An 18721-nucleotide genomic window follows, 5' to 3' on the forward strand; every position below is an offset into this window, starting at 1 on the left:
GTAGGAATATTGCTCCTTTTGGAAGCAATACTAGCCATTCCTTCCTAGCAAATTCCAAGGACCAATTGCAAACAAAGATAATCAACAAAAATATAGCGAGAACAACCCAAAAATAAGTAATAACAAGAACAATACATGAAAGTGACAAAATGATGAAAGTCTCAAAAAGAAATTATATGGAATCATCAAATAATTTCATTAATAATAACTGTACTCTTTTATCAAGTGAATTGTGAATACCATCAAACCATTTTTAGTTAATTGGATACTCAAACTAGTATATTACCAAATTGGATCAATACCACATACTTACACCGTCATTCATAATTATATGTAGTGTACTAAATTAATTAAGCATTATACCCTTCTAACAGTCAGACCCTATGTTTGAATTATTGTTGCTAAGGTTTGCAATCTACCAACCTAAACAAGGTTTATTATTATCTTTTTAAAGGAGCGCTAGGTTATTTGGGATTTTTCTAATTGAAAACAATTATTTATATGTACGGTGCTTGTTCTGTGTGGCTGGCCACATCGTGTGGATGAGGTTACTTATTAAGGGTTTACTTAGTCAATCAAGGGTTACTTATTCAAGGGTCACTCAGTCGGTTAGCGCGTTTTTTGTGTGAAAGTAACCCCTGGCTGACCGAGTAACACCTGAATAAGTAGCCCCCTTAACGAGTAACCCCTAACTGACTGAGTAACCCCATAATAAGTAACCTCGACCGCATATAAAAATTTACATTGTTTATAAAAATAAAGCACTATATTAATGCGTACAACATAATTATAATGTATTCCTGATTTGATTTTCTACGATATTATTCTCATCATCAATAGGTACGTACTTTACCAACTAAATTAATTGACATCCACGATTCTAATTATAACTCTTATAAGTAACTCTTTACTAGTAGATACACACAATCAAAACCATAAATACTACTACCATTATAGTCTTTCACTTTCTTATACACTCTCTTACTCTCTCTTCTCTCTTTGGCAATAATAATGGGTGTGAAGGTGTATGGGCTCCCAATATCAACATGCACAGCTACAGTTTTGACTTGTTTGCATGAAAAAGAAGTTGAATTTGAGCTTCTTCCTGTTGATCTCTTTGTTGCTGAGCATAAACAACCTCCTTTCCTCTCTAAAAATGTAAATCTTTCTTCATCTACATCTTTTATATTTACATATTTATATGTATATCATAAATTTACTATATATTGATATTTTTTAGTTTTTATTTACTAGCATTATAAGTATCTATAAATAATGTTAAGTTCATTATTACTATTATAAAAAAGTTTAGTATTTTTATTTGAAATAACTTTTTAATTTGTGTTTATACACTTTATTTGCAGCCATTTGGGCAGATCCCAGTACTTGAAGATGATGATCTCACTTTGTTCGGTAAGTTTTACAAATAAAGTAGTCCATTTTAGATAATAAATTATTTTGAAATTATGAAAATTATTTATCTAAATATGCTCTTTCTCAAGAGTCAAGACATTAGTAATTTAATCAAGTTCTTTTCATATTCAATTAAATATTTAGATTTTTTCGTAGCAAAGAAATTATGTTTATTTAAATGTAGCAAATAAATTATGTTTATCCAATTTTTACACACTCTATATAATCGTATGGAATGGTATGTCTATTGTCTATAGTAAATGTGAAGTATTTTGTTTGGAAGTAGTGAAACAAAATGTTTAATACTTGTGTAATAACAAAAGGTTTTGGATTGGACATTTACCAATCCTTACAATAATCAATTACTACTAACATTACATAATAATCGTAACATTTTATGTACCATAAAATAATTAGAGGAGTCAAATAGTTTCCATAGAAGTGAGTATTAATTAATTGAAAATCTTTATTCAATCTCTATTCATACGTGAGTACTGGCTTTAGTTTTTATTTCTTATAAAATATTCTGTATGAATACAAAGAAGTTTCTTGATTAACTTTAAAAAAACACAATTAGAGATATAAGAAGAAGAAATGATTTGATAACCCAATTATAGATGATACTAATCCATTCATAACTACTAGTTAATATGTGTAATAGGACAGTGAGAACACATAGATAGACTTTTCAATTTCATTGCTTTTGTTTCTCTAGGTTGTTATATTTGAGTATACGTCTAAAACATGATTAATTAAGTCCCTTTTCACTTCGACTTATATATTTTCAAGTAATTCATGAAAAATAAGTTATAACAGTTAAGTTGATATCATAATTTAGAAAAAATAAGTTTTGATAAAGGTTAATAAAAGGTTACATAAATTCAAAATACAACTGAATTAAGTACTTATAAGATCTAATAAACTTATATAAGTTAGACAATTAGTTTATACACCCTAAACGTTTAATATTTCTACTTTTAATTTATTAGCTACTTTTATTTTCATTGATCTATCCTTAATCTGAATCCCAACTCCTTGTTTCCATTGTCACATCCTAGAATCTCGAGCAATATCATCATACATAGCAGAGAAATACAAGGACAACGCAACAACAGATCTCCTAAGACAAGGAGACCTAAAAGAAGCAGCAATAGTTAAAGTATGGATGGAAGTTGAAGCACATCAATACAACCCATCAATTCAACCCATCATTTACCAATACTTTGTGGCTCCAATTCAAGGCAAAACTCCTGATCAAACAATCATCGACGAAAATCTTGATAAACTTGGTAAACTACTTGACATCTACGACGAAAAGCTAAGGACTACCAAGTACTTAGCCGGGGATTACTATACCTTAGCTGATCTTCATCATCTTCCTTACACACATTATTTCATGACTACTCCTTATGCTACTTTAATTGATAGTCGCCCTAATGTTAAGGCTTGGTGGGAGGATATTTCTTCTAGACCGGCTTTTAAGAAAGTTTCGGAAAATATGAAATATGGGGAGAATTAAATTAATTAGTTATAATACAAAGTTTGGGGATAATTTAATTATTGCTATGAACAATTTATTTATACTTGTTTGAGTGAGTAATGTTGAGATGATCCAATGATTGTTGATTTGTTGCAAAATTTTATTTAAAAATGTAACTTTTTTCATAGATAGTTTATAGTTTAATGTTGTTATTAATTACTTGTATTTTTCTTTGATGGTTTAAATAAAATTTTATACCTAGATTGCATTGGTTGAATGATTTTTTTTATACCATAGTTTTTTGGGTTTTTCTATTTTTTGCCCCCAAACTTTTTCGGTTTCTTAGCTGTGCCCATACTTTTTCAAACGTCTAAGTTGTGCCTTCAACCTAACTAATTTTTATTAACAATAACCTTTGACGTTTACAATAAACTTTTTTTAATTATTTTATTTTTTGATTATTCAAATTTTTTTTAAGTGTTAAACCAATTAGAATGGGACACGAATTAATAACGCCACGACACCATTGTTGATAAAATAACTTAAATTTCGTTAACGGAAATGGTTGTCAAAGGGTATTGTTGATAAAATATTGTAAGGTGGAGGACACAGCTTATAACTTTGAAAAAGTATGGGTACAACTTAGAAATTCAATAACTTGGGGGGCATAGCTTAGAAAACCCCTATTTAATTTTTCACTAGTTTGTGACCCTGGGTTTGCCTCAGGTGGAGTAATTTCATTTTTATATTAGACGTTTTAAAAGACTTATTAATTTATTTAATGTGGGTAAATTAGAATACAATGGAAACAATAATTTATTTTGGATTTATTTTGTTTTGTTTGTTTGTTTGTTTTTTTTTTTTTTTTAAATTTTTATTCTACAATTTCTAATACATAATTGTATTTATATATAAATTTGGATTAATAGAGCATGAATTAATTTTAGCTGAGATGGTAATACAATTTGTTTTGGGACATATTGTTACATATACTCGGGTATACCGTACTGATGGGTATTTTGTACTCATTTTGATGATTGTTTCTCATTTAATCATCAAATGAAAAACAAAAACCAACTTTGGGTCAGTTTGGTATACAGTACATCCGGGTGTATATAACAAATTCTATGGTTATGGTTATAGAGTATAAATTTGTATGCATTTTTAATTAAGATCATTGGATGATGATGTGATATGATAGATGCTAAAGGTTGTTGATGATAATGTGCCATTATATTATACTGGTAAGAAAGGATACACGTGGCACATATACAATAGAATGACTTGTATTGCTTTATTATTTTATTAATCAACAGGTAGAGTATACTTCCTCCGTTCTATTAATATTGCAACAATGGACTTTTTGCACTATTCATCACTCTTGTTTGACCATATAATATGAGTTATACGTTAAGCAAAATATAGTCAAGTGAGATCTTGTTGGATTCGTCTCATATATTACTTTCACAATATCAACCTTTTATAATTTTTTACTCTTACACAATTATAGATATTTAGCATATAAAATGTGTTTTGGGATGCGTAATTTCCTCCTTGTTGCAATATTAACAGAACGGAGGAAGTATATACAAAATCTACGCTCATAAGATAGGAAGTAATCTTCCTAAAAGATAAATTAGTCTAACAATAAACAACGCGTTTCTGGTGCGGCTGGCCGTAAGGTGCGGCAAGGTGCTATATCAGTAACCCCTCAAGTAACCCCATTTAAGTAACCTCTGACTGACTTAGTAACCCCTGACCAAGTAACCCTTGACTGACTCAGTAACCCCTGACTGACTTGGTAACCCCTAGTAACCCCTGACTGACCTGGTAACCTCTAGTAACCCCTGACTGACCTAGTAACCCCTGACTGACCTGGTAACCCCTAGTAACCCCTGACCGACCTAGTAACCCCTAACCTAGTAACCCCAAGTAACCCCCAACCGACCTAGTAACCCTTAGTAACCCCCTACCTAGTAAGTAGTAACCCCTAACCGACCTAGTAACCCTTAGTAACCCCTAACCGACCTAGTAACCCCTACCAACCTAGTAACCCTTAGTAGCCCCCGACCTAGTAACCATTAACCCACACCCAAACCCACCGTAACCACCATCAACACCAACCTTTCTCAACCGCCATCCTCAAAACCTTAAATTCCACCACACCACCACCAACTCCCGTACCACTAACAACCATTAAAATTGTTATAAAAAAATATTAATAAAAAATCCCTAAAAAATCATCAAATTCTTCGAAAATTTTGGAGTATAACTTACCTTTGCATTTGAGAACAAAATTCTGTACGAGTTTATTGTTCTTTACCTCATTCCATTCAAATTTTCTTTAATTTGTTCTTTTGTCATAATAGGGTTCGTAGTTGCAAAGATTCTAATCAAATTGGTCACTTCAACTTGTTTATATGTAAGTTTGACTAAAATTTGTTGAATTTGAGAAAAAGTAGATCAAAATTGCTTGAATTTTGGAGCAGTTACAATGGATTTTAGATAAAAATTGATGGTTTTAAGAGAGAGAAGATGATGGAAGTGTGAAAAGTGTTTGAGGAGAGAGAAAATCAAGATATTTTTTTTTAAGTTTGGAGAAGAAGAAAAGACGAGAGAGAAAAAGAATTAAAAAAAAAAAATTGTGGCTGGCCGTACGGTGTGGCCAGCCACATATGAAACTTTGTGAACAATAAATGTTATAGAATTATTATCTAAATAATAATATATTAACATAAAATAAACCTAAATATATTATTCTCTTAATGATATCTTCGTAAAATATGTCACACATATATTTTCTGATATCTCATATCTCTAACAAAAAGTTACATTTGGAGGCTATTTATTGAAACGATTTTAACAAGTCCCACTCTTATTCCATTGCATGTTGATGAATAATTGTGGTAGACTTTACACTCTTTAACCATTAGTACATTAAACAGGTACATCATTAAAAGTGAAGGGAATACATCTTATACCATACTTCAATTTGTATCAAACTACCAAACTGTGACACAGTGGGATTGTATTTCATTTCAATATTGCACAAGATTGCAATTCAATTTTGACATTGTGTTTCAGTTAATAATTCAAAGAAGATCATAAAAGCAAATATGGAGTATTAAAGATGATAGAATACATTAATACAAATTAAATCCAATAACATCTCATTCGATTATTTTTATTATTACTATTTTTATCATAAGGATTAGTGTACAAATAACATCCTTACATCTAAGAAGCAGATGAGGTGAACTAAATGCAGCTTAAGCACATTTAAACTTTGTGCTAAATTTTTGAGCTTAGTGTCGTTTAGTTAACGTGGGCCAATTTATTGAGTTGGGCTTGGCTTAAGTGAAGAAAATACTTATTTTAATAATGGGTTATAGGATATGGGCCAATTAAGAAGATTGGATAGTTGGGGTAAGTGTGTTTTTTTTTTTTTTTCCAACTCATTATCAAAGTTAGACAATGAAGCAATTTGAGTAATTAATAATCAATTTTGTTGTTGTTATTCAGCCAAAATCTCTCACAAGTCAACCTAGTTTAGGTTAGCAAGCTATGTTCTTTAGGAGTGGGAGCGAAGAGTAAGAGAATTTCTACCATAAAGTTTCTCTAATGAAGTTTGGTCCCACAGAGTTTGATCCCACAGATGCAATTAAACTTTTCCCGACCAAGACTTGTTTGGTATAATCAAACTTTAATTGGGTGATATGATTAAGGTTTTTCTTCTATCTACTCATCTTGATTTCAAGATGTGTTTCTGGTTAGCATAAAAACAATCGTGATAACATACAAATTACCATGCACTGAACCCGATCGAAGACTGAAATTTAAAATTCAAGAACGGAATACCAGATCGATTTTTAATGGGTTTTGGACCGGATCAATTTAAAATATCTAGATTATTATTCTATATTTTTTAATAGTTTTTACTATAATATGAAATAAAAAGAAATACTTCCTCCGTGGTTAATTGCAACAAAGGGGTATTATTTGTGAGATATAAAATATTGCTTTATTGCAATTAACCATTAACGGAGGAAGTGTATATATATATATATGAAAAATGATTATTTAATATTTTTTTGAACATCTAAAATGAAATAAATCATATTATAAAAATATTTGTAGCATATTAAACGTAAAAATTAAATATCATAAAGGTTTTATTGATAATTGTTTAGAAAAATAAAAAGAACAACCTATTTGATTCAAGACCGATTTTTAAGGGTTTTAGACCAGACCAGACCGAAGATCTTTTTTAAAATTCAAACCGATCGGTTTGGCCATTCCACATTCGACCGGGGCACATCGCCGACCCCATTCGCTTCCCTCCCGACGATTTCAAGCACTCTTCAACTCTCGACCTAGAGACCGGACAAGCGATTTCTTTGGTCTAGTCCGATTAGGTCTAGCCCGAATCGATTTTCGAACACCTTTATTTAGTAGTCTAACCCACCACTACTTTTTTTTTTCTTTGCTCATCTTATTTCTTATTTTTCAATAAAATATATTAATAATCTCACTATTTTTTTTCTTATAATTTTCTAATACCCCAACTACCCACATACATCTTTTTATATTCAAGTACTATGTAAATTATTTCGCCTAAAACTATATGCCTGTTAAACTGTAATATTAAAAAAAAAACGAAGGGAGTAAGAAAATTGTCATGATTCACAATAAAGGCGAATATGACCTGAACAAAAAAATCTACAAATTCAATCCTACTTATTAGAGTTATGGACAAAATAAACTTGTTCAAACTATTTACAAGTATAAATTACAATGAAACATAAATTCGATTTGATAACTCTACTAATTTTAATGACATAGAATAAAAACCTATTAGAATACTAAGTATATAGTTTAAACTATAAAACATTAACCATCAGTAGGAAGGGAAAGCTATTGTCAAAAAAAAAAAAAAAAAAATAAAAAACCTTTTTTTTTTCCCCTCAATTGGATTAATTCAAAAGTCAACGAAAATGAACGTAGTCAAGATGTGCACTCCCCTAGTTTGTTCCTTGTCATTCATGTATCGATGGACTTACACATTCAACAAAAAGCTATATTAAACAATTGTGGAATCAATTTAATTAGTGACTTGCATGTCCTATAAATTCAACCTTGAATTCTAGCATTTCTTAGCAACCCTCTATCATCATCTCCTTCATTTGTTGTCTCAATTATTTCTATCTTCTTCTTAATTTCTCTATCTTTCCTTTAACTACTTTAGCCATGGGGATCAAGATTCATGGAAGCCCTTTCTCCGGCGCCACCCTTCGTGTCGTGGCTGCTGCTAATGAAAAGGAACTTGATTTTGAATTTGTTCATGTCGACATGAGTGTTGGTGCTCACAAGCAACAACCTTTTGTCGCGCTTAATGTAAGTTTATCACTTAACATCATTTGTTAATTGTTAACTTGTACTACTCTTTTTGATTAGTGTTGTTATTTTTTTGGTTATTTAAGTTTCAATTTCGAAATCATTTTCTAACATCTTGGTGATAAAAATACGTAGATCATCTCATTAATAGATATAATTATAAACTTGAGATTGAGAATGATTTGTCCTATGGAAAATTCCTAATCATTGGAATTATATAATTGTTTGTTATTAGTTAAATCATTACTTGGATTAGAGGACACAATAGTTGACAATGATTGTTTCATTCATTGATCAATAATTGACCATAATGTATTGTAGTCAAATATATGTTGATATAGTTGAACTTTATGGGTCAACGTACATTTTGATCAAATATTCACCTCAAAAGTAGATTACGACCGGGTGCTATATATTGATAATCATTCTAGTGATTCTAAGTTAATTATGTAAAATTCCTAATTTATTTGTCTTACCATATAATTTCAGCCATTTGGTCAAGTACCAGCTTTTGAAGATGACGATCTCCAGCTTTTTGGTAAGTCAACTCGTGTATCTATCTAATAAGGCCTTGTTCAGTTCACTTAATCTCGTTAATAAGAGATCACTTTTTATTTGCATCAATACCAATAATCAATAACTATCAATAATATACATTTTTCAGTACTCATATTGATAAATAGGAACATTTCTAATGAGAATTGTTTTCATATCAAACAGAATCAAGAGCAATTACAAAATACATAGCATACACCTATGGAAGCAACGGCACTGCATTGGTATGTGAGGACATGAAGCAAAAGGCGACTCAAGCCGTATGGATGGAGGTTGAGGCTCACCAATTCGACCCACCAGCCAGCAAACTGATGTGGGAGCTTGTGTTCAAGGGCATGTTTGGCATGGAAATTGACACGGCTATAGTCGAGGAGAACGAGGCTAAGTTGGCTAAGGTCCTTGATGTTTATGAGGCTCATTTAGGTCAGTCCAAGTACATGTGTTGTGACACTTTCTCCTTGGCTGATCTTCATCACTTGCCTCAACTTCATTTTCTAATGGGCACCCAAGTTAAGAAGATTTTCGACGAACGCCCTCATGTGAGTGCTTGGTGCACTGATATCTTGGCTAGGCCAGCTTGGGTTAAGACAGTAGCCTTGCAAAACCAAGCTTAAGCAACCTTAAGGACAAGAATCAAGCCAGTATTTTATGTTTGTTACCTTATTTGTTTGTTTGTATTGTTTTGATTTTATAATTGTTCGTTTGAATTTCTGTATTCCAACTTTATCATTTTAATTAATAAGAGTACTAATTGCCTGAGTGTTGCTATATACTTTCATTGTTCCAAATTAATTAGTTTCAAACTCAAAAAATTTGTTTTCATCTTAAATTTAAATTCTCACCATGTATAGAAAAAAAAAAGAAAAAAAAAAAAAAAGAAATTACCTATGAGATTAAGAGATTTGTGTCCTTAGTTGAAGTAAAAACTAAAGATGATTGTGTTAGTTAATTTTGACCAACTGATTGTATTCGAACATAGGTCACAATAATATGTTTATCTATCGTCAACTTCTAAGTATTGAAAATAGCACGGCTAACCCCAAATCCTAATCCTTCCTAGGAGAAGGCAGGCTAAGCTAAGCTACACGGTTCGTCCTCCTATGAATGAGGCAATGTGGAGTCCTTTTATTATTATTTTTGTTTTAATTTTTTTTTTTTTCTAAAAGTATTAACAAAGGTTTTTTTTTTTATGGATTGTGTTAAATGAATTGGCTAACTATTATTCCCCCGGGTTTTTTTTTTTTTTTTTGGAAGCAAACGATAGAGCGATTTTACTTGCTCCATTTCTCCATACGCAGAGTTTTAGGGAAAATTGGAGAAAGTAATAAAATATGGAGATAGTGAGATTGGTAGAAGAATAAAAAATTGTAAAAAACAAAATTAGTGGAGAGAATTGAGGAGAGAAAATATGAATCTAATAAAATATGATTTATGTTGGGTCCACTACTTGAGAGAAATGAATTACCTATTGTAAAAGCTTTCCAAATAAAGAAATAGAGCAAGTATTTAAAAACGACCGCAAAAGAAAGTGAAGCAAGTATTTAAAAACAGAGTGAGTATATAAGGGCTCGTTTGGCATCACTTTGGCTTTCTGTTTTTTGTTTTAAAAACCATATGATATACGCCATATAATGAATAAAAATAATAGCCAAACCTATTAAAATCATGATAATTTTGAAAATTGACAACAGAAAAGGGGAAACACTTTTTTCTTGTTTCCTGTTTTGGTTTTTTGTTTTTTTTTTTTTAAAAAAAAAACTGAAAACTGAAAACTAAAAATGATGTCAAACAAGCCCACCTATAATTGTTTGGTAATAATTGATTTTTAAATTAAAGTTGTTTGCATATGCAAAATGGCGATAAGGACATTGACTTTTTATTTTATTTTTATTTTATTTTTATTTTTTATTTTTTATTTATTGTTGGAGCATAGAGTTTTGGTATAACCATATTGTCATTTCACTTTATACTACGTATTAGTATACTTGAATAAGATGATGAAAGGCTAATCCAAGCATCTTATTGAAAACGTGCTTATTTTGTGCAATTAACGTTTCGAATCAGCTACCTTAGATTATTATTCGTATATTGCAGTGGTCAATTAGCTAATATTTGTCAAATAAGTTAATGTTGTCCAACTTGCTTAAAAAAAAAAAAAAAAAAAAAAGTTAATGTTGCCCAACTTGCCCCAATAAGCTCTCCAACCAATACCCTCCCATATTTCTATTGAAGGTGATACTCTGTAATATAATTGTTATTAATATTTTACTTGAACTAGCCTTCTGGCCCGTGCAATGCAAAATATCAGTAAGTCATTATAGGATATAATATGTAATCGGAAAAATTGTATTGAGAGATAAGTGAGGAAATATCAGTAAGTCATTATAGGATATAATATGTAATCGGAAAAATTGTATTGAGAGATAAGTGAGGAAATATCAGTAAGTCATTATAGGGTATAATATGTAATCGGAAACATGATTAAAGAATTAAATTTTAAAACTTTAATAGAAAAAAAGGCTTAAATAAAAGGTGGAAGGGCTAAAGTTAAAGAGAGAATAGGAAAAAGGTTGAATTAAAGGGGAGAGATGAAGTGTATATAAAAAATAAAGTATAAGTTTAACGAAAGAATTTAAAAAAATGGTGTAATAAAAAATTAATAGTGTAAGATGACATGTGACAATATGGTTATAGAAGTGTAATATAATGGATGGGGACATGTGTCTTTCTTAATTTCTTGGTTATACTTTTTAAATACTAAAGTATAGATAGATAATACCTTCAGCCCATGAAAGATTCATCTTTTAGTGGACAAAATCAATCAAGCCATTTATCCAACAACTTTAATTAGATCAATCTACAAATATTTAAGGTTGCATATTATTCCTGTAAAAAAAAAAAGGTTGCAAATTATTGTATTTGTATTCACCTCTAGTCTTCCTTCTACTTCACTTCTTCCTCATCCTTCCTTCTCAACATAACAATGGTAGAATTTTTACCAAGATCTCAGACAACAACCCAACACCTAAACATGTGCATCGTGTCGTGCCTGGTTGAGGGGGGCTCGTGCTGTGTCTGCTTCCCAGCGGGCCTTGCCAATTTTTTGCACACCCTAACCCACGGCACGGCACGACCCATCTCAGACAACAACCCAACACCTAAACATGTGCATCGTGTCGTGCCTGGCTGAGGGGGGCTCGTGTTGTGTCTGCTTCCCAGCGGGCCTTGCCAATTTTTTGCACACCCTAACCCATGGCACGGCACGACCCACGTGCCTGGCCGTGCCGAGCCGGGCAGCGAGCCGCCCCAGTATTTAATTCTTTTTTAAAATATATATATATATATATATATATATATATATATATATATATATATATATATATATATATATATATATATATATATATATATATATATTTGAACAACTTTAAAATTAAGTTTATATAAATAATTTTATAAATTTATGTTTATCTTTTATTAATTTAAAATTGAGTTTATATAAATAATTTTATTAATTTACTTTTTGAACAACTTCCCGGCGGGCCGCGTGTCATGCCGTGCGCATGCCAATTTCCAAAAAATTTGTTCACGGCACGGGCCACAACCCACAACTGGGCCGCCGTGCCGTGCCGCCCGTCACACGGCCCATGCCCCCTTTACCAACACCACAACATACACGAACCCCGACCCACCATTTCGGCATTGTTTCCGACAGCGGATACAAAAACCCTAAGGAAAAAGTGAGAATTAAAGGGCATTATTGTTAACCGTAAAGGGTAGGTATTTTACGTTTTCTAACGAGCTTTCCCTCCTCCATTGAAATTGCTACATACTACCTTAAGAAATTGAAAATTGATGATTTTCGATTAACAGTAGATTGTGAAATTGAATTTTAATATCTAAGTGAATTTCGATCAAAAATTCGATCAAACACATTGAAATTGATTTTTGATCAAAATAATTACTAGTATAATCATCTTGAACTCATAAGCTGCTTCAATGGTGGAGGGAGGGGAGAGAAAACACAATACCTGCTTCTAGCCTTCAATGTAGTACTGAATTATGAAAAAGGAAAGAAAAATTGAAATGACATATTTATCCTTATTTTATTATTAGTTAAAAAGACAATTGTAACCCCATAACATACCAATTCAATGTTTATCTATAAGAGAAACACGAAATTACCTATTTTTTTTCTCTTTATAATAAGGTTATATAAAATTGTACGAGTATTAATTTTGAAAGAAGGTAAGGTATAATTGTAATTCGTGTATCATCTTTAAAAAAAAAAGGTGAAGCAAGGAGGAAAGAGAAATACACCATCCGCTTAACTTTGTTAGTCCCCTTTAGAATCAATCACTTAAAATAAGAAAAGGAGGAATTTTAGTAATTTGAAATTTGATTATTTGCAACTTTGTAATTAATGTTTTCTTTTTTTAAATTGTTTTATTTATATTTATTGGCTATAATTAATCGCCTAAAATAAATTTTGATTGGAAAATTTTCCATGTCAGCAATCCACTAGCACATACATTAACCAGTCAAAATTATTTGATTATTCAAACACCCAATTAGATTAATTATTCATGGATTATGAAAATTATTCACCTTATAATAATGTTAGGAAATATTCAATATGGGTACATCATTTTGAAACGCCCAAAATAATATATGGGACTAACAAAGTGAAACGGAGGGGGTAATAATTGACAAAGTATTTGCATATAGAGAGTCAATTGTCAACACCAAAATATCGTGGGATGTTATATCGTGCTAATTGTGCTACATATAAAATTCATCAAACCAAACCACAACTATTGGTGAGAAGGACCGCGTGTTTCATCCTCCGTAATAATAAATGGGAGGATACTGGAACCAAATCACTCAAAACAGAACCCTTAATCCAAAATAGCCTAAAAGGTGAATCGGATGAAAAAAAAAAAATCAAACCAAACCCCAAACGCAATGCAACATGCATCTTACAGATGTGTTGGGGTTGTTAGAATTAAATTATAAAAAGACTAAAAAACACTAAACAAAACTTTGTTTGATTTAGTTCTTACTATAAATAATCTACTTATAGTAGATGAAATTTCATCAACTAAACAAGCAAAGGGGGAAGTTAATTACCTAGGAATTGAAATTCTTTGAAGTTGTTTGGTTGACAAATTCATGGAAAGTAGAAATTCCCATGAATTTCCACTTCCCACAAAATGGGGGAAGTTAATTACCTAGGGGGACCTAGGTAAGTGGAACTTCCCATGGAAATTTCCACTTTCCTTAGTTAACCAAACACTTTTTAGAATTTCCTAGGAAGTTCAATTTCATGGGAAATCAATTTTCCAAGGAATTTGCAATTCCTACATCCAACCAAACGAGCCCAAAGTAAACGGTCTTATTTTTTCTTAGCTAGCCACTCTTATAGCTTAAGGCATAGCCATGGGAATCAAGGTTCATGGAGTCCCTGTAGGTGCCACCCTTCGTGTTTTGGTGATTCTTGAAGAATTGGAGATCGATTACGAATTGTTTCTAGTTGACATGAGATCTGGTGCTATTAAACAACAACCTTTTCTTTCTCTTAGTGTAAGCATCTTATCATATTACCTCCGTTTTTCTAAGTTTGACTTACTATCCGTATTTTTTTATAACTATTTTATTTTTTTTTTATTTTTTTTTTTTTAATCATATACTATTACACTATGTGGATTCAATTGTATTTAACAAATCTCTAGGCCCTGTTCTTTGAGCTGTTGTGGTTTGCTCTGCTGCGTTAAAATCTATTTTGCTCTGTTAAACCATGTTCTATTGAACTCTGTTGGTTCTGTTCTACTGAGACATGTTCTGCTAAGTATTAATAATCTGCTCGGTTTTGCTCTGCTCTGCTTAGAAGCTCAAAAGATCAAGATCTTATTTTCTATCTTCTTTTTATAGAGTAATTTGAGTAAAAGTACTTTTATGCATAATCCTCATTTTCATCTCTCGTTAGTTTTTTGTAGCAATAACATTTGAATAAAGAGGTAAAAAAAAAAAAGAAGCGTGTGTCTTGTTTCATCTATTAAATACAAGCCAGTAAGGCACTACAAATAAATAAGTACATCTGTTTCTTATTATTTACAACAAATTAAGGAAGTTTTTATGTCACAGAAATAATACCTCTTTCACTCTTGCAAGTTATAAGAAACAAAGGTGTTATTTTTATTTAAGTTATTTTCCATAATTGTTTTATATATCAAAACTGTAATTACTAATCAAAAGATTTCAGTATGATTTAATGCAAAGAATGATATACATTATACTCCATTTTTCTGAAAATAGTTCGAACCCTTTATTGAGCATAGAGTTTAAGTTGATAATAATTTGTTGAGACGTTATTAAGTATAGTTAAAATGAATTAGAAGAAAGTGGTGCCTTGTTTTTTTGTTAAAGAAGTAGATGTAATAAAATAAATCAAGTTTTATTATTTTTTATTTAGTAGTTGAATGTGATGGAGAGTGTGATACTTTAATTTTTTGATAATGGAAAGAGAGAATTTTTTTTTTTTTTTTTTTTTCTCGTAAAAAAAAAATAATAGCAGAGTTGACCTTTTCCAATAGAAAGCTTTCAAACTAGTAGTTTGGATGAGTTGAATAACTATTCGAACTATTTAGGACAAAGATTGATCGGAGTATTTTTTTCTTATTTAAAATGTTTTTATATTTGGAAAATTTGTTAAAACATAATCTCAAATTTCATGTATTCGCTCTAAATAATTCTAACGTTAGATTATTTTTAAATAATTCCAACTTTGGGGTGTATTCACTCAAAACAGGCCCATGTGACCGGTAACTTATTAAACAAGTAAATTTTATTTTTTTTAATGTTAATTGACACGTGTCATCGTGTTAATGGTAAAAAATATATTAAAGAAATTAAAAAAAGTTAAAAAAAAACAAAACTCCCAACCCACGACAACAACGCAACCACCGTCGTCGGCCTGCCACCAGCCTACTACGGCCAGACCCCCTCTCCCACGCGGCCACCAATACTCACCACCGCCCTTTGCCTCTATCCCAACCACCAAATCTCCTAGTCAAACCACCTCCTCTCTCCCTTTCCCCCTCTCTGCACCGAAAGGTAATTAATGGAGAGGGAGAGATAAAGAATAAGGGCGGTGGTTAATTGACGGGATCGGAGGGCGTAATTTCGTGGCTGAGGAAAGTGAGAGAGGATAGTATCAAGGTGCGACGATTTCGAGGCTGGGTAAGGGGAAGGTGGTGGTTTCTGGTTGGCAAAGGGGAGGCATAAGGTTTTGGGCTAGGTAGCAAGGGGAGGGAAAAGTGTCGATCGCTGGCTGGGAGGGGATTTGGGTGGTGACGTGGTGTGGCTGCATAAGGAGAAGGGGATAGGGAGGATATGGTGGCCGGAGGTGTTGTGGAAGGGGAGGAAGAGGGTGTTTGTGATGGTCATGGGAGAGTGTGGTGGCGGCAGTACGTGGTGAAGAAAGGGTGGCATTAGTGGCTGAGTTTTTATTTTTTAATTTAAACTTATTTTTATGTAAAAAAAAAATTAACAAATCACATTATGTCACATGTCCCAATAACCTGTTATAATAGGTTAATAACCGGTTAGGGCCCCAAAGAAAGCGAATACACCACAAAGTTGGGATTATTTAAAAATAATCCAATGTTGGGATTATTTCAAGCAAATATGTGAAAGTTGTGATTATTTTTAACAAATTTTCCTTTATACTTTTGCCTTAACTTAGAATTATCATTAAAGCTGGACTCACTTGGTAAATGTGTTACTAGTTAACATAGATTCTTACATTTTATAATTTGAATATTAATATATATTGTAAATTGAAGGTATTTGGAGATGGAGATCCCTTTAATTTAATCGATCCCTTTAATTTAATCGATCCCACTTATCTAGAGTCTAATCATATATAGTATTTCTTAGAGAGACATCGTAGATTTCATTACTTTCCATATATCATTCGTAAATGTGAAAATTGACCTTCATTAATGATTTCATGCATCAAATTCAATACTTTGTTTAAATTGAAGGAAATAGAGGGAAAACAAGGGAAGGAAAATGAAGAGATGTATTATTATCTTTCATTTGGATAACAAATGAGAAATGATGGAAATCGGAGGGGAGAGAAATGGAGGAACTAAGTTGTAAGAAATTGATCTCTCCAACAATAATGGAGAAATTTAGAAAGGAAACTCATTATTCTTCCATCCCCTCCCCTCCCCTCCCTCCCCGTCTTTTCCTTCCTCTTTCTCTATCCAAACACACGGTGAGGCTTTTTTTTTTACTTTGCAAAGGAGATTATAGCTTTTTTTTTTTTTTTTTGGAATAACAAGGAGATTATAGCTTACATCGATCTTTTAAATTCTTTTTTTTTTTTTTTTTTTTTTTTTTTTTTTTTTTGTCGTGTTATTTCAGCCATTTGGTCAAGTTCCAGCATTTGAAGATGGAGATCTCAAGCTATTTGGTAAGATATGATGCACCTTAAATTAAATAGGTCATCAACATGTAATATTTTGATTGCAACTTTGCAAGTGGTCTAGTACTCTAGTGGTTGAAGAGTTTAATCTCAAGCTGTGTGAAATACATATATCCATTTTTTTTAATTATTATTTTCAGTCGAATTGAATGACTTATTATTTTAAAACTTTATACTCCATACTTATCACGGAGTAATATAATGCTTCCACTTAGAGAAATTTATGGATCCGCCACTAGCGTGATTGAACAACTTTCAATAACATGAATTATGAGCGTTGTGATATTGTGAACTTGTGATTAGTTAGGTTATGTCATTTATGTAATTTTGATTAAATCTTCACTAATATTAAACAGAATCAAGAGCAATTACAAAATACATAGCACACGCCTATGAAGGCAAAGGAACTTCTCTTATAAACAAAGACAAAAACCAAATGGCAAACATAGCCGTGTGGATGGAAGTTGAGGCTCAGCGATTCGATCCTATAGCCACTAAACTCATTCATGAGCTTTTTTATACCGATTTTTTTGGCAAGGAAACTGACAACACGATTGTTGAGGAGAATGAAGCTAAGTTGGCTAAGGTCCTTGACGTGTATGAGGCACGGCTAGCAATGTCCAAGTACCCAGCTGGTGAATGTTTCACATTTGCTGATCTTCATCATATGCCTGCCCTTCAATACTTAATGCGTACAAAAGTGAAGCAATTGATCGATGAATGCCCTCATGTTAGTGCTTGGTGTAAGGATGTCTTGACTAGGCCTGCTTGGGAAAAGGTTTGGGATTTGCAAGATAAGAGATTGAAGGGGTTAAACTAAGGTTTTAAAATTATTATAAGTTGGTATTTTAATAATTGTGTATGTGATTGTGAGTTGAAAAATTTATATGTAAGTGATAGAGAATATCCATAGAATATTCTCATCCTAGGTTTAGGATATATTTTGTATAAGATTATCTTTGATATCTGTACATATCTTATAGTTACCTAATATGATTAGGTTTCTCATTGTAACCCTATAAATATTGATCAATGGAAATCACTCTATCAAGGAGTTTATATTATCTGACATGGTATCAGAGCTTAGGTTAGATCTTGGGATCATATACAAAAATTCTCACCCTGCCGGTGGGTTAGAAAATTAAACCCACCGGCGGGATATTCAAAGTTTTTTTTTATGCTTCCGCAAACACACATATAGAATTTTTTTTTTTTTTTTTAACTATAAGATATGTACAGATATCAAAGATAATCTTATACAAAATATATCCTAAACCTAGGATGAGAATATTCTATGGATATTCTCTATCAGAATTAATAGTTTTTTATGCAAAGTTATTAAAATGATAAACGGTACCTTATTGTATGTTCAGCGAAAGGTACGTATA

The 18721-nt window shown here is 31.7% G+C and overlaps 3 protein-coding genes across 3 annotated transcripts; all 3 read left to right on the plus strand.

Annotated features, from left to right (window-relative positions):
• The first annotated feature begins 952 nt into the window (after nucleotides 1-952).
• LOC145624062 (glutathione S-transferase F13-like) lies at nucleotides 953-3154 on the plus strand. The gene is made up of 3 exons (XM_081676999.1): nucleotides 953-1158; nucleotides 1365-1413; nucleotides 2472-3154. The coding sequence occupies exons 1-3, from the start codon at nucleotides 1012-1014 to the stop codon at nucleotides 2930-2932; spliced, it is 657 nt and encodes a 218-aa protein (XP_081533125.1). The 5' UTR covers nucleotides 953-1011; the 3' UTR covers nucleotides 2933-3154.
• A 4879-nt stretch (nucleotides 3155-8033) lies between these two features.
• On the plus strand, nucleotides 8034-9612 carry LOC145624063 (glutathione S-transferase-like). Its single transcript, XM_081677000.1, has 3 exons — nucleotides 8034-8287; nucleotides 8777-8825; nucleotides 9008-9612. The coding sequence occupies exons 1-3, from the start codon at nucleotides 8141-8143 to the stop codon at nucleotides 9454-9456; spliced, it is 645 nt and encodes a 214-aa protein (XP_081533126.1). The 5' UTR covers nucleotides 8034-8140; the 3' UTR covers nucleotides 9457-9612.
• A 4617-nt stretch (nucleotides 9613-14229) lies between these two features.
• On the plus strand, nucleotides 14230-18246 carry LOC145615020 (glutathione S-transferase-like). Its single transcript, XM_081670103.1, has 3 exons — nucleotides 14230-14425; nucleotides 17273-17321; nucleotides 17690-18246. The coding sequence occupies exons 1-3, from the start codon at nucleotides 14282-14284 to the stop codon at nucleotides 18151-18153; spliced, it is 657 nt and encodes a 218-aa protein (XP_081526229.1). The 5' UTR covers nucleotides 14230-14281; the 3' UTR covers nucleotides 18154-18246.
• The last annotated feature ends 475 nt before the right edge of the window (nucleotides 18247-18721 follow it).

Source organism: Chenopodium album, chromosome 3 (assembly GCF_948465745.1).
Source record: "Chenopodium album chromosome 3, dcCheAlbu1.1, whole genome shotgun sequence".
In the NCBI taxonomy this organism is placed as follows: Eukaryota; Viridiplantae; Streptophyta; class Magnoliopsida; order Caryophyllales; family Amaranthaceae; genus Chenopodium; species Chenopodium album.

Bases quoted from the DNA above. Each gene is read 5' to 3' on its own strand.
- LOC145624062 (XM_081676999.1), top strand. From the start codon at position 1,012: ATGGGTGTGAAGGTGTATGGGCTCCCAATATCAACATGCACAGCTACA. The intron at 1,159-1,364 runs GTAAATCTTTCT...CTTTATTTGCAG, and splicing joins CTCCTTTCCTCTCTAAAAAT to CCATTTGGGCAGATCCCAGT. The intron at 1,414-2,471 runs GTAAGTTTTACA...GTCACATCCTAG, and splicing joins TGATGATCTCACTTTGTTCG to AATCTCGAGCAATATCATCA.
- LOC145624063 (XM_081677000.1), top strand. From the start codon at position 8,141: ATGGGGATCAAGATTCATGGAAGCCCTTTCTCCGGCGCCACCCTTCGT. The intron at 8,288-8,776 runs GTAAGTTTATCA...ATATAATTTCAG, and splicing joins AACCTTTTGTCGCGCTTAAT to CCATTTGGTCAAGTACCAGC. The intron at 8,826-9,007 runs GTAAGTCAACTC...CATATCAAACAG, and splicing joins TGACGATCTCCAGCTTTTTG to AATCAAGAGCAATTACAAAA.
- LOC145615020 (XM_081670103.1), top strand. From the start codon at position 14,282: ATGGGAATCAAGGTTCATGGAGTCCCTGTAGGTGCCACCCTTCGTGTT. The intron at 14,426-17,272 runs GTAAGCATCTTA...GTGTTATTTCAG, and splicing joins AACCTTTTCTTTCTCTTAGT to CCATTTGGTCAAGTTCCAGC. The intron at 17,322-17,689 runs GTAAGATATGAT...AATATTAAACAG, and splicing joins TGGAGATCTCAAGCTATTTG to AATCAAGAGCAATTACAAAA.